Genomic DNA, 14,991 nt, shown 5'->3' with positions numbered 1-14,991 from the left:
TTGAATATTTACTGGAAGGATAGAACCTGAAGCTGAAACTTGAATATTTTGGCCACCTAATGCGGAGAGGGGAATCATTGGAAATGACCCTGATGCTGGGAAACAAGGAAGGAAAAATGATAAGAGAATAACAGAAAACAAGATGGATATATAGTATCATTGAAACAATGAAAATGAAGTTAAGCAAGCTCCAGGAGGCAGTGGAGAACAGAAAAGCCTGGCATGCTATGGTCCATGAGGTCACGAAGAGTTGGACACAACTAAGAAACTAAACAATAACAACAACCTTAGGGTTAGTGATGGCCGAACGGTTCGCCCGGCGGTCGTTTCGCGGCGAATTTCCGACTTTCGCCGTCCGCGGGTTCGAACGCCTTTTTCCGTCGTTCGCCCCGGCGGACTTACGTGTTTAATGTATACAAGAACTTTAACCTTTCGTGACACGTTTATCATGTGTTACAGGACAACCAATTGAGACATGACAGCTCATGGACACTTGGACATTCCCCCTAACCTATAAATACACCCGATCCGGTGGCCATTTTACATTCTTTCTTCTGTCACTGTAGGGAAAGGATCCTGTGTGGAGTAGGGACAGAGAAAACGCTAGCTATTTGGTACACAAAAGTTCTTTTCAGGACTGGTATAGGTGTTAGGTCAGCAGCCTGAGTTTCTTTTGTCAGTTTAGATAAAGGGACAGAGCGCTGTATGCTGCTATTTTAGGGACAGCTCAGCCAGATTAGTCTTTCTTCATCATCATCATCATCATCATCATTAGCTGTTACTATCAGGTCCACAAAAGAGCTGTTCCAGCTAATCGTTCCAGCCTACTCTTTTTTGCCAATTTGTATAGGGACAGGCAGGAAGCAGTGTGTCAGGCAGTGAGGATAATTTTAAAGACTTGCTGTTACTATTAGTTCCACAAAGGTTCTTTTCAGGACTGGTATCAGTGGTACGGTAATAGGCTTGTACACGTATAATATTCTTTCTTCCAAATATAGAAAGAATATTATACTTGACTGCTGCCCTTCTGCTGCAGTCTGCTAATCATTCACAACTCACTTGTTCCACAAAGCTCTTTATCAGGACTGGTAACTTGGTCTGTCTAGGGTGCTACGGTACATAGGCTTGGGTGCGGTACAGTCTGCTGTTCTGTAAGGACCGCTATCGGTCCACAATACATAGGGTTGCCGTGCACTACTGCTGACCGCTGCCCTATACTGCAGCAGTCCTTCATTGGTATAGGGACTGACGTACAGTCTGCTAATCACTAACACACAACCTGCTTGGTCCACAAAAGTTCTTATAAGGACTGGTAACTTGGTATAGGGTGCTACGGTACATAGGCCTGAGTGCGTTACAGTCTGCTGTTCTGTAAGGACCGCTATCGGTCCACAATACATAGGGTTGCCGTGCACTACTGCTGACCGCTGCCCTATACTGCAGCAGTCCTTCAGCGGTATAGGGACTGACGCACAGTCTGCTAAACACTAACACACAACCTGCTTGGTCCACAAAAGTTTTTATAAGGACTGGTAACTTGGTATAGGGTGCTACGGTACATAGGCCTGAGTGCAGTACAGTCTGCTGTTCTGTAAGGACCGCTATCGGTCCACAATACATAGGGTTGCCGTGCACTACTGCTGACCGCTGCCCTATACTGCAGCAGTCCTTCATTGGTATAGGGACTGACGTACAGTCTGCTAATCACTAACACACAACCTGCTTGGTCCACAAAAGTTCTTATAAGGACTGGTAACTTGGTATAGGGTGCTACGGTACATAGGCCTGAGTGCGTTACAGTCTGCTGTTCTGTAAGGACCGCTATCGGTCCACAATACATAGGGTTGCCGTGCACTACTGCTGACCGCTGCCCTATACTGCAGCAGTCCTTCATTGGTATAGGGACTGACGTACAGTCTGCTAATCACTAACACACAACCTGCTTGTTCCACAAAAGTTCTTATAAGGACTGGTAACTTGGTATAGGGTGCTACGGTACATAGGCTTGAGTGCGGTACAGTCTGCTGTTCTGTAAGGACCGCTATCGGTCCACAATAGATAGGGTTGACGTGCACCACTGCTGACCGCTGCCCTATACTGCAGCAGTCCTTCAGCGGTATAGGGACTGACGTACAGTCTGCTAAACACTAATACACAACCTGCTTGGTCCACAAAAGTTCTTATAAGGACTGGTAACTTGGTATAGGGTGCTACGGTACATAGGCTTGAGTGCGGTACAGTCTGCTGTTCTGTAAGGACCGCTATCGGTCCACAATAGATAGGGTTGACGTGCACCACTGCTGACCGCTGCCCTATACTGCAGCAGTCCTTCAGCGGTATAGGGACTGACGCACAGTCTGCTAAACACTAACACACAACCTGCTTGGTCCACAAAAGTTTTTATAAGGACTGGTAACTTGGTATAGGGTGCTACGGTACATAGGCCTGAGTGCGTTACAGTCTGCTGTTCTGTAAGGACCGCTATCGGTCCACAATACATAGGGTTGCCGTGCACTACTGCTGACCGCTGCCCTATACTGCAGCAGTCCTTCATTGGTATAGGGACTGACGTACAGTCTGCTAATCACTAACACACAACCTGCTTGGTCCACAAAAGTTCTTATAAGGACTGGTAACTTGGTATAGGGTGCTACGGTACATAGGCCTGAGTGCGTTACAGTCTGCTGTTCTGTAAGGACCGCTATCGGTCCACAATACATAGGGTTGCCGTGCACTACTGCTGACCGCTGCCCTATACTGCAGCAGTCCTTCAGCGGTATAGGGACTGACGCACAGTCTGCTAAACACTAACACACAACCTGCTTGGTCCACAAAAGTTCTTATAAGGACTGGTAACTTGGTATAGGGTGCTACGGTACATAGGCCTGAGTGCAGTACAGTCTGCTGTTCTGTAAGGACCGCTATCGGTCCACAATACATAGGGTTGCCGTGCACTACTGCTGACCGCTGCCCTATACTGCAGCAGTCCTTCATTGGTATAGGGACTGACGTACAGTCTGCTAATCACTAACACACAACCTGCTTGTTCCACAAAAGTTCTTATAAGGACTGGTAACTTGGTATAGGGTGCTACGGTACATAGGCTTGAGTGCGGTACAGTCTGCTGTTCTGTAAGGACCGCTATCGGTCCACAATAGATAGGGTTGACGTGCACCACTGCTGACCGCTGCCCTATACTGCAGCAGTCCTTCAGCGGTATAGGGACTGACGTACAGTCTGCTAAACACTAATACACAACCTGCTTGGTCCACAAAAGTTCTTATAAGGACTGGTAACTTGGTATAGGGTGCTACGGTACATAGGCTTGAGTGCGGTACAGTCTGCTGTTCTGTAAGGACCGCTATCGGTCCACAATAGATAGGGTTGACGTGCACCACTGCTGACCGCTGCCCTATACTGCAGCAGTCCTTCAGCGGTATAGGGACTGACGTACAGTCTGCTAAACACTAATACACAACCTGCTTGGTCCACAAAAGTTCTTATAAGGACTGGTAACTTGGTATAGGGTGCTACGGTACATAGGCTTGAGTGCGGTACAGTCTGCTGTTCTGTAAGGACCGCTATAGGTCCACAATAGATAGGGTTGACGTGCACCACTGCTGACCGCTCACCTATACTGCAGCAGTCCTTCAGCGGTATAGGGACTAAGAGTTTTGTCACAGGGTCATTTAAAAAATGACATGCAGAGGAAGAGGCAGGCCCTTCCGCAGGGGTGGTAGGGGTAGGGCAGGAGCAACAGGCTTGAGCCAAAGTGGGAAGTTGCAGAAGGTGCGTTCAATTACTTTAAAGGATGCACCAGACTTGGTTGAGTGGCTCGCTCAGCCTTACTCTTCTGCACCCTCCTCATCCTCTCGATCTGCACCCTCTTCTTCACTCTCTGCTATGTGCACCCCCAAAGACACTACCACCAACAACACGACCACCACCACCACCACCACATACCTTCCGCTTGAGTCACTGGAATTATTTTCCGATCCATATCAAGAGGACATTTCTGATGCGCAGCCACTCTTGGTATTGGATCAGGAAGAGGAGGTAGCAACAAGCGCTACTCAGCAGTCTGACGCCAGTACCCAGATCAGCCCAAGGAGGAGGTTGGTCCCCGGTGTTGCTGCCTACTCTACTTATAGCGGTGGGGAAGGTGACGTTGATGATGACGTGTCTAGTGATGTCACGTGGGTGCCCACAAGAGAGGAAGAGGAGGGGAGTTCAGAGGGAGATATGGACCAGCAGATAGGGAGGAGAAGCAGCAATGACTTACATTGCACAGCAGGGACAAAGCAGACTGCAAATGTATCAGGAGCGAGTCATCGACCATGTACGGTCACATCTGGCGCTCCCAGGACACCGGCACATGGCTCCGCAGTGTGGGCTTTTTTTAACGTGTCCGCTGCTGACAATAGCGTTGCCATCTGCAATCTTTGCAGTCAACGCGTTAGTCGCGGTAAGCCCAATACTCACCTAGGGACGACCGCCTTAAGAAGGCACATGAGCAGCCATCACCGAGCCCAGTGGGAGCAACGGAACACACAAAGCCACACTGCAGGCTCTCACCGTCCAGCCTCGTCTTCTACTTCTCCTTCTCCTCTCTCCTCACAATTGTCCTCCACTCCACCTTCCATCACGCCAAGCTCACATTTTTCTGCAAAAAGGCAGGCTTCCGTGGGCCTAATGTTTGAGCGTAAAAAAATGATGACGCCGGATAACCCTCTTGCCCAACGGTTGGCGGCTGGCTTGTCAGAACTCATAGCCCGCCAACTACTGCCATATAAACTGGTGGACTCGGAGGCCTTTCGCAAATTTGTGGCCATTGGAACACCACAATGGAAGGTCCCAGGAAGGAAGTATTTCTCAGAGAAGGGCATCCCAGAGCTATATGGCCATGTTCAGCGGCAAGTGAATGTATCTCTGGCACACAGTGTCGGTGCCAAGATACATCTGACCACAGACACGTGGTCTAGCAAACACGGGCAGGGAAGGTATATCAGTTTTACTGCCCACTGGGTGAACCTTCTGACGGCCGTCAAGCATGTAACCCGTGGCACCCGTGTAGATTTGGTTTTACCGCCACGGATTGCATGCAGGCCTGACTCTTCTTCTCCTCCTCCTACTCCATCCTCCTCCCTCTCCTCCTCAGCTGCCTCCTCCTTTTCCGCTGCTAGCGTCTCTTCCACTGCACCGCCCAAGCTCCCCAGAACCTATTCCACATGCCAGGTGAGACGTTGCCATGCCGTGCTGCGTCTGTTGTGCCTGGAAGCAAAGAGCCACACTGGCCCGGCACTCCTTTCAGCTTTGCGTTCACAGGCAGATGAGTGGCTAACACCGCTCAATTTGACAGTTGGTAAAGTGGTGTGTGACAACGGTGCCAATCTGCTTAGCGCATTGAAACAGGGCAAAATCACGCACGTGCCGTGCATGGCACACGTCTTAAACTTGGTCGTGCAGCGATTCCTTGTCAAATACCCTGGGGTCCAGGACATCTTGCGGCAGGCAAGGAAAATCTCGGCCCATTTCAGAAGATCTTACACGGCCATGGCTCGCCTTGCTGACATTCAGCGGCGACACCATCTGCCGGTCAGACGTCTTATTTGCGATTGCCCGACGCGATGGAACTCAACCTTCTATATGCTTGATAGGCTGCTCCAGCAGAAACGTGCAGTTAACGTCTACCTGTATGAACTCTGCGAAAGAAACGGTTCTGGGGAGCTGGGTTTTTTTTCACCGCGCCAGTGGCTGCTCATGCGCGACACATGCAGACTTCTGCGGCCATTTGAGGAGATCACCAAACTGGTCAGTCGCAGCCATGGCGCCATCAGTGACATGGTACCTTATGCCTTCTTTCTGGAGCGTGCATTGCGTCGTGTCATTGATCAGGCTGTGGAGGAGCAGGAGCGGGAAGATGAGGAAGTCGCAATGCTGGATGAATTCCCAGGGGGGGCTACTCTATCTGAGACAAGTCAACAACAGGAGTCTGATGAGGAGTCAGAGGAGGATGGTGCCGGGGCGGATGAGCAGGAGCAAGAAGAGCATGCTTTAAACCTTTCTGGGATCCCTGTTGTGCGAGGATGGGGAGAGGAGAATGAAGAGGACGACATTATCCTGGATGATGAGCAGGAGCCAGGCCACCACACCGCTTCCACTTTAGTGCAAATGGGGGCCTTCATGCTCCAGTGTTTTAATAGGGACCCCCGTATAAAAAGCATGAGGGTCAAGGACCAGTACTGGGTGGCAACGTACTTAGACCCCCGGTACAAACACAAAATGGCGGAAATGTTACCGCCGTCGCAGAGGGCTGTCAGAATGCAGCACTTCCAGGCCTTGCTTCGAGAAATGCTGCATTCTGCTTTTGCGTGCGCTGGCAGAGGAGCAATTCCCACTCCCAGAGAAGGATTTGCGGGTACCAATCCAACAGCGCCTGCAAGAAGAGGCCGGTTTGAAGATGTGTTGGTGACTTCGGATATGAGGTCATTCTTTCAGCCGACCCATCGACAGGTGTCATCCGGATCCAGCATCAGGGAACGCCTAGACCGTCAGGTGTCCGACTACATTGGGTTAACGGCCGATGTGGACGCTCTGAGGAGTGATGAACCCCTAGACTACTGGGTGGGCAGGCTTGACCTCTGGCCAGAGCTTGCCCAATTTGCAATCGAACTGTTGGCTTGCCCCTCATCCAGTGTCCTGTCCGAAAGGACGTTCAGCGCAGCAGGGGGGATTGTGACCGATAAGCGTACTCGCCTAGCTCACCACAGTGTTAACTACCTCACATTTCTAAAAATGAATGAGGCATGGATCTCGGAGGAATTCAACACATGTGATCAGTAGACCATGTATATGTCTATAAACAATTTTTGGAATCAAGCACACAGACCTTCTTAATTCATTTGGCTCACTTCCCTGACCCAAAAAAGCACACCGTACTATATGCCCCTACCCTCCTCTTTGAAGAGGTTGAGCGGTGTCATATTTCTACTGGGGCTGCTTATTATGAGGGGTTCCCACCATCCCTGTGCTGTGCTGACTTCCTCCTGGGTGTTCTTATTATGAGGGGCTCCCACCATCCCTGTGCTGTGCTGACTTCCTCCTGGGGGTTCTTATTATGAGGGGATCACACCATCCCTGTGCTGTGCTGACTTCCTCCTGGGGCTGCTTACGGTGCTGCTGTCAGCGCTGTATGTCACGGAGCTGCTGTCAGCGCTGTATGTCACGGAGCTGCTGTCAGCGCTGTATGTCACGGAGCTGCTGTCAGCGCTGTATGTCACGGAGCTGCTGTCAGCGCTGTATGTCACGGAGCTGCTGTCAGCGCTGTATGTCACGGAGCTGCTGTCAGCGCTGTATGTCACGGAGCTGCTGTCAGCGCTGTATGTCACGGAGCTGCTGTCAGCGCTGTATGTCACGGAGCTGCTGTCAGCGCTGTATGTCACGGTGCTGCTGTCAGCGCTGTATGTCACGGAGCTGCTGTCAGCGCTGTATGTCACGGAGCTGCTGTCAGTGCTGTATGTCACGGAGCTGCTGTCAGCGCTGTATGTCACGGAGCTGCTGTCAGCGCTGTATGTCACGGAGCTGCTGTCAGCGCTGTATGTCACGGTGCTGCTGTCAGCGCTGTATGTCACGGAGCTGCTGTCAGCGCTGTATGTCACGGAGCTGCTGTCAGCGCTGTATGTCACGGAGCTGCTGTCAGCGCTGTATGTCACGGAGCTGCTGTCAGCGCTGTATGTCACGGAGCTGCTGTCAGCGCTGTATGTCACGGAGCTGCTGTCAGCGCTGTATGTCACGGAGCTGCTGTCAGCGCTGTATGTCACGGAGCTGCTGTCAGCGCTGTATGTCACGGAGCTGCTGTCAGCGCTGTATGTCACGGAGCTGCTGTCAGTGCTGTATGTCACGGAGCTGCTGTCAGCGCTGTATGTCACGGAGCTGCTGTCAGCGCTGTATGTCACGGAGCTGCTGTCAGTGCTGTATGTCACGGAGCTGCTGTCAGCGCTGTATGTCACGGAGCTGCTGTCAGCGCTGTATGTCACGGAGCTGCTGTCAGCGCTGTATGTCACGGTGCTGCTGTCAGCGCTGTATGTCACGGAGCTGCTGTCAGCGCTGTATGTCACGGAGCTGCTGTCAGCGCTGTATGTCACGGAGCTGCTGTCAGCGCTGTATGTCACGGAGCTGCTGTCAGCGCTGTATGTCACGGAGCTGCTGTCAGCGCTGTATGTCACGGAGCTGCTGTCAGCGCTGTATGTCACGGAGCTGCTGTCAGCGCTGTATGTCACGGAGCTGCTGTCAGCGCTGTATGTCACGGAGCTGCTGTCAGCGCTGTATGTCACGGAGCTGCTGTCAGCGCTGTATGTCACGGTGCTGCTGTCAGCGCTGTATGTCACGGAGCTGCTGTCAGCGCTGTATGTCACGGAGCTGCTGTCAGCGCTGTATGTCACGGAGCTGCTGTCAGCGCTGTATGTCACGGAGCTGCTGTCAGCGCTGTATGTCACGGAGCTGCTGTCAGCGCTGTATGTCACGGAGCTGCTGTCAGCGCTGTATGTCACGGAGCTGCTGTCAGCGCTGTATGTCACGGAGCTGCTGTCAGCGCTGTATGTCACGGAGCTGCTGTCAGCGCTGTATGTCACGGAGCTGCTGTCAGCGCTGTATGTCACGGAGCTGCTGTCAGCGCTGTATGTCACGGAGCTGCTGTCAGCGCTGTATGTCACGGAGCTGCTGTCAGTGCTGTATGTCACGGAGCTGCTGTCAGCGCTGTATGTCACGGAGCTGCTGTCAGCGCTGTATGTCACGGAGCTGCTGTCAGCGCTGTATGTCACGGTGCTGCTGTCAGCGCTGTATGTCACGGAGCTGCTGTCAGCGCTGTATGTCACGGAGCTGCTGTCAGCGCTGTATGTCACGGAGCTGCTGTCAGCGCTGTATGTCACGGAGCTGCTGTCAGCGCTGTATGTCACGGAGCTGCTGTCAGCGCTGTATGTCACGGTGCTGATGTCAGTGCTCTGTATTACGGTGCTGCTGTCAGTGCTCTGTATCTCCTGCACCCTCTTGTTTGCCTACCCTGGTCCCTGACCTTCCCTCTCCTCCATTGCCTTCATTAGCTCCATAGTCCTGAATTGTCAGAACAATTTCCCAAATAAAAAAAAAATGCTTGTAGTTATCGATCCCAAATTCACCTCATACATGTATTATGCTATTGTCCAGGTGGTGGGACTACGTGCTACCCCCTAATAATTACCCCGTGGCCGCAAATTCGACCTAAAGGTTTGCGAAATTCGCCTCCCATTGAAGTCAATGGAGCCCGCGGCGAACGGTCGTTTTCGCGAACGTTTGTGTCCGTTCGCGTTTCGCGTTCGCGAAACGTCCCGTCGGAAGTTCGTCCATCACTACTTAGGGTAGTCCACATCTATGCATTCAGCCTGATCCTATGTTTTCCCTATACTCATAAATGGATGACTTTACATATGTCCTATGAGAGAGTTCATCTGACAAAAAGTTAACCCCTACCTCTCCTAGTATCCCATCTAACTATCATCAAAAAAAAAGGCAGGTTGTCTAATAATAAGGAACATAGGTGGTGTTGACCCTAATAGGAGTGTTGTTTGTCCCAATAAATGTTTTGTATCGGTAGATCTAGATTTAATGTCTTAATTTTATAAATTTAAGCCTTTGTACACACGGTCGGAAATTCCGACATAAAATGTCCGATCGGACCGTGTTGTCGGATAATCCGACCGTGTATGGGCTCCATCTGACTTTTTCCGTCGGAATGTCTGACCAACAAAGTTTGAGAGCTGGATATAAAATTTTCTGACAACATGATCCAATCGGACTTTGTCCGATCGATTGTAGAGAATTCCGATCGGACGCATGCTCAGATCAAATTACGAGACCAAAGCTATTGGCTACTACTTGAACGTAGTCCCGTCGTAACGTAACAAAAGCAGAAAGAGCCATTGGTGAAGATCATTTTCCCCAAATCTGCCCTAATTTCTGCCTTATGATTGACTCCAATACATTTAATCAAAATCTTGGGGAAGCAAAAAACTCTCTATTTCACTCAAGCCAATTCAGTAATGAGCAGGGCTTTTTTCCAGCAGGAACTTTGGGGAATGTAGTTACAGCACCTCCAGAACTGAATGCCAAGGGGTGCTGGGGTGTGCTGGAGAGTTTATTGATGTTGGCTGTTGTGGAATCTATTGTTGCTGGAGGGGATCTATTTTTGGGGAGGAAGGAGGTCTACTGTTGCTGGGGAGGTCTTCTGTTGCTTGTGGGGATCTATTGTTGCTGGGTGTGGGACTTATCAATCATTGCTGGGAAGAATCTACTGTTGAGGGAGGGGTCTTTGTAGCTGGCTGCTGGAGGGTCTATTGATGTCGGCTGCTGGGGAATGTATTGTTGCTGGATGTAATCTTTTTTTGCAGAGGGGGTCTATTGTTGCTGATGTTGGATCTATTGTCGCTGGGCTGTCTATTGTTGCTAGATCTATTTTATTGCCTTTCTTGTTATAATTAGCAAACTCCATATAAAATACTTGGTTCTGTATTCTCTTAAAGGGGCAGTACTGGGAGGTGGGTAAGGGTTGGACCCAAAGAACGGTACTCGGAGATGGGTAGGAAGTGGAATCAAGGGGTGACTCGGAAGGGGGGGGGGGTTTCTGCACCTTCTCGCTGAGAAAAAAAGCCCTGGGAATGAGTATTTGTAAAGGAATTCTTTTGTACAATAAATGTTATCTGTTGGCTATAATTCGTTTTTTTTTATATAAAATGTTTTTGGACTCACAGTCTGGTAATTGTTTCTTTGTGTTATTTGCAGTCCCTTACTGGATCTCCTTTGTGTCCTTCATGCATTGGAGCTTTGCCGGGCTCATGCAGGTTCAATTCATGGGTACAACATACAAGGTCCAGACCCAAAATTTCACCCTCATCATTCCTGGAGAATCAGTAAGATAATTTCTTAGCTAAGATATTTGAAGTTCACCTTCACTTGATCATATAGTCCTAAAACAAAATACACTGTATACAGTAAATGAAAATAAAGCACATATATAAATCAGAATACGTTAGCTGCCACCTTTTCTGCAGGGCATCTCTGTTGATTTCCCTCCCTCTAGGACAGGGGTCTGCATATTACATGAAACCAAACCACATTTTCGGGATGCTAGGATATTTTATTCTGTCCACAGCAGGCCTCAGGGTCAGTGCACACAGAATTCAAATAAATGGGTCACTACTTCATCCCTACCGTCACCCACCCCCACCTGCAGGTAGCCCCCATCCCCACACTGCACTGTTTCCTTCCCTAGCAAGGAATGACGCACTTGCCCAAGCATTTATAGCAAGTCGGAACTTCCTCTTTTCAGACCTGCTCTGCTGCCATACTCCTGCCCTGCTACTTTATATGTTCAGCTGAATTATGGGAGCAAAGGGGACTCTGTTGGGGATACTGATGTAGGAGGATATTCTGATGGGGACACCGATGTAAGAGGTGATTCTGATGGGGAAATTGATGTAAGGAGGGAATTTTGAATGGGACACTGATGTAAGGGAAGCTTCTGATGAGGAGACTGGTGTAAGGGGGGACTCTGTTGGGGACCCTAATGTAAGGGGGCTCTAATGAGGATTCTTATATAAGGGGTGATTCTGATAGAGACACTGATGTAAGGGGGAAATCCTATGGGGACATTGGTGTAAGGGCAGATTCTGATGGGAACACTGATGTGATGGGGACTCTGATGGGAACACTCGTGTAAGAAAGAATTCTTATGTAAGGGGGTCTCTGATGGGGACACTGATATAAGGATGGACTCTGATACGAAGTCTGATTCAAATAAAACATATTTATTCATAAGATTTAATTAATTTATTTGCAAAAGTACCTCCTGGACCTTCCTAGCCTGTTCTCAGAACTTATACACTGTAGGCTAGGCCCCTGATACAATCTTCGGGATCAGGCTATGGAAAAATAAAGGGCAAGGGAAAAAGTCAGCCATTTTGTTTGCGGACAGCATTTTTTACATGGCCAGCATAATGTAGCTGTCTCTCCAAGAATAACAAGTAGTCTAACTAGCTGCATGTCCTCAAATGCAACAGTACCCACTATACTTATATTACAATCCAGCTTTTAGACAGCAATGGTGCATCTTTGGTGACTTGCTTCTTTTCTCTTCGTCTTATGAATAATCAACCATATCATATAGAGAACATCAAGTAAATTAAAAATCTATGCGTTATAATGGGTACTGGTGGTGATTGAAAGTGCTCAATATCACCCCTAGGGTAGCCATTTTGGGGCTTGGAGACAGGAAAGTCCTTGCATGAGGAGAGTAAACCACAGATCTTGTAAGGTGCCATCTTTGGCCCTGCAGCCTCTGGGTGCACATTGAATGAAGGCCATTTTCACACTGTCTCATCTGTCTTAATGTCACCTTCATCTTTGCTCCTGGGCAGGGAGGTAATCAATGATCAGCAATTCTAAAGCTTTCTATTGCTGAGAGCCCTCTGGATTCCACATGCTAAGAAAGAGCAAAGAAAAGTCAAAACAGTTTTTCATATTTTGGATAGAGTAGCTATTGGCGAAGCCCCCTGTTATGTGCTTTGTTGCTGTATGTATCCCTTCATAATGATTTTCTTTAACTTCCTAAACTAGAGACACATCAGCAGGTGAGAGAAAATCTCTCTAAAGCAAAGGGAAACCCCATCTTCAACAATTGTCACCATAATAAGTGTTCCCATTGGAAGATTTCCCCTAATTTTTGTTCCTGTGATAATTTTGCCTTTTTCCCTCACTTTCTGGGCCCAATACAATGATCACCAGGATAAATAGAGACAGTGATGCCAAGTACATATGAGCGGAATGTCCAACAGAAAAAGTCAGATGGAATCTTTTCATCATATATTCCGATCATGTGTATGCCTCATCGGAATTTTTTTTACGAAAGTTCTGATGGACCTAGAAATAAAGCATGTTTTAAATATTTCCGATGGAACCAATTCCTATTGGCAAAACCGCTCATCTGTATGCTGTTCCAACGGACCAAAAACTACACATGCTCTGAAGCAAGTACGAGACAGAGTCTATTGGCTACAGGCTATTGAACTTCCTTTTTCTAGTCCCGTCGTACGTGCTGTATGTCACCTCGTTCTTAACGATCGGAAATTGGTGTGATCGTGTGTACACAAGACAGTTTCAGTGGAACTCCGTCGGAAAAACCTTCAGAGTTTATTCCGATGGGAAAACCGGTCATGTGTACGCGGCATGAATATCCCCAGCAGGGATACACCGAGCAATAAAAACATGACCAGAGTTGTAAACCTACACACTCTATTTAGAACTTCAAAAAAAGGTTTTGCTTTATATAAACTTGAAACCTTATGGCTTTGTTCACACTTATGGATTCTGCCCGTGATTCCAAAAAGCATGGTGATCACTGCATAATAGACTTATTGGGTGCTATTATCCCTTAATGGCACCCCAAAAGCGATGTAATTCTGCTGCCCCTGTTGCATAACAAGATTGTGCGGAAATCATGGTAAACCACACCATTAAAACTCACGTAAGGCTTGTCGCCTGAAAAGGTGCAGGAGCTTATTTTCAGACAACAAACGCGCATAGGCAGTCCATTAAAAAGTGTGAATGCAGCCTGAACCTTGATGTACATTAACTTTGCAGCAAACATATCAGAGTCAGTAAATATGTTGTGTAGATTTGATCTTTAAAAATGAAAAGTGAGACTGAAATAGGTGAACAACCACATGGTCATATTGGATGAGTTCTAATGCTAAGGATTGTTTTTGTTTTTCCTCCTAGATTGTGAAAAGTATGACGATGGACACTTACCCACTCTACGCCTGCTATCTTACACTCATTGGCATCATTGCTGGTTTTCTTCTTCTGTATTACTTGAGTCTTAGGTTCATTAAGCAAAAGTCCAGCCAAGATTGGTGATCGCCAATCAGTTTCCTCTATGGACATGAATACATGAAAAATTAATACTGCATTGTGTGCCAGGGAAGCAATGATGTCAGAGACAATCTCTGACAATAGTCCTATGAGGACATCTGCAGGATAGAGTGAAGTCTTCCTATTAACAAGCTGGACCTTATGTATGACTTCAAAAAAGTGTTCTATGTTCCATGACAACCGCCAATCAGTTTCAATCCTGCCCCTGAGAGCAACAATGAAAGTTTCAATTTGATTTGTGGCTGTTCACCAGGAAGGGCTGTTCTTGGAACGAATGATAAGCAATTTTTTTAGAATGGGTCCCTGCTCTTCCTGTTGAGGTTTTGTTTTTGTTTCTTGGGGGTTTTTTTTACCTTTTTTTTTTAGTAGAGGATGCAACAGGAGGGAACTGGAACCCCAAAACTTCCAGACACAACCAGGACTATGATAAGAGGATCTCACCCTTGGAGTCCCAAAGATATATAAGATATAAGAGGATGACTCCACCCAGTAGGTCTAATTTATCACAATTGGGTGGAATGACCTTTTAAAGCCTAAGTTTGGTTAAAACCTTTCAAAAAAAATTTGCATAAGGGACATGAGAATGAGACATGAATAAGACGTGTTCCCAGGCCCGGATCAAGGTGTAAGCAGGAGGGGCAGCTGCCTAGGGCACAGGCACTGTGGCATCATATAGGGCACCACAAGCAGAGGGATTTGTGTTGGGTGGGGGGATTTGGGGGGTAGCAGGGAGTAAGAATTGTTCTAGGAAGGGAAATTTGGGGGGTGCGAGGAAAGGTGATTTGGGAGGATTTGTGTTGGACAGGGGGTGGGGGAAAGGTACATGGGATTTGTGCTAGGAGAGGAAATTTTTATGGGGGGGGGGGTTTGTGCTAGAAATGGGTAGGGGTTAATTTGACCTGGGAAGGAAGGAGTATTTATTCTTAGGGGCAAGCATGCAGATTAGTGCTCAATTTTGTTTTGCGGGGGGGGGGGGGATTTTTGCTGACACATATTGCTCATACATCTTGGGGGGGGGGGCAGTTTGACATG

General features: G+C 48.4%; 1 protein-coding gene across 1 annotated transcript in view; it reads left to right on the top strand.

Moving 5' to 3' along the window:
• The window catches only part of ABCG8 (ATP binding cassette subfamily G member 8), a 53,175-nt gene extending 38,476 nt beyond the window's left edge, over positions 1–14,699 (top strand). The window contains exons 12-13 of the mRNA XM_077485669.1: positions 10,813–10,940; positions 13,807–14,699. Of these exons, the coding sequence (XP_077341795.1) occupies positions 10,813–10,940; positions 13,807–13,944 (266 nt within the window). The 3' untranslated portion in view covers positions 13,945–14,699. The remainder of the gene's footprint in view (positions 1–10,812; positions 10,941–13,806) is intronic.
• The last annotated feature ends 292 nt before the right edge of the window (positions 14,700–14,991 follow it).

The sequence above is a fragment of the Lithobates pipiens genome, unplaced genomic scaffold (genome assembly GCF_037356315.1).
Source record: "Lithobates pipiens isolate NorthernLeopardFrog02 unplaced genomic scaffold, aLitPip1_a1.2 Scaffold_18, whole genome shotgun sequence".
Classification (NCBI taxonomy): domain Eukaryota; kingdom Metazoa; phylum Chordata; class Amphibia; order Anura; family Ranidae; genus Lithobates; species Lithobates pipiens.
The sequence above is the reverse complement of the archived record's forward strand: the minus strand, read 5'-3'. Positions and strand labels throughout refer to the sequence as shown.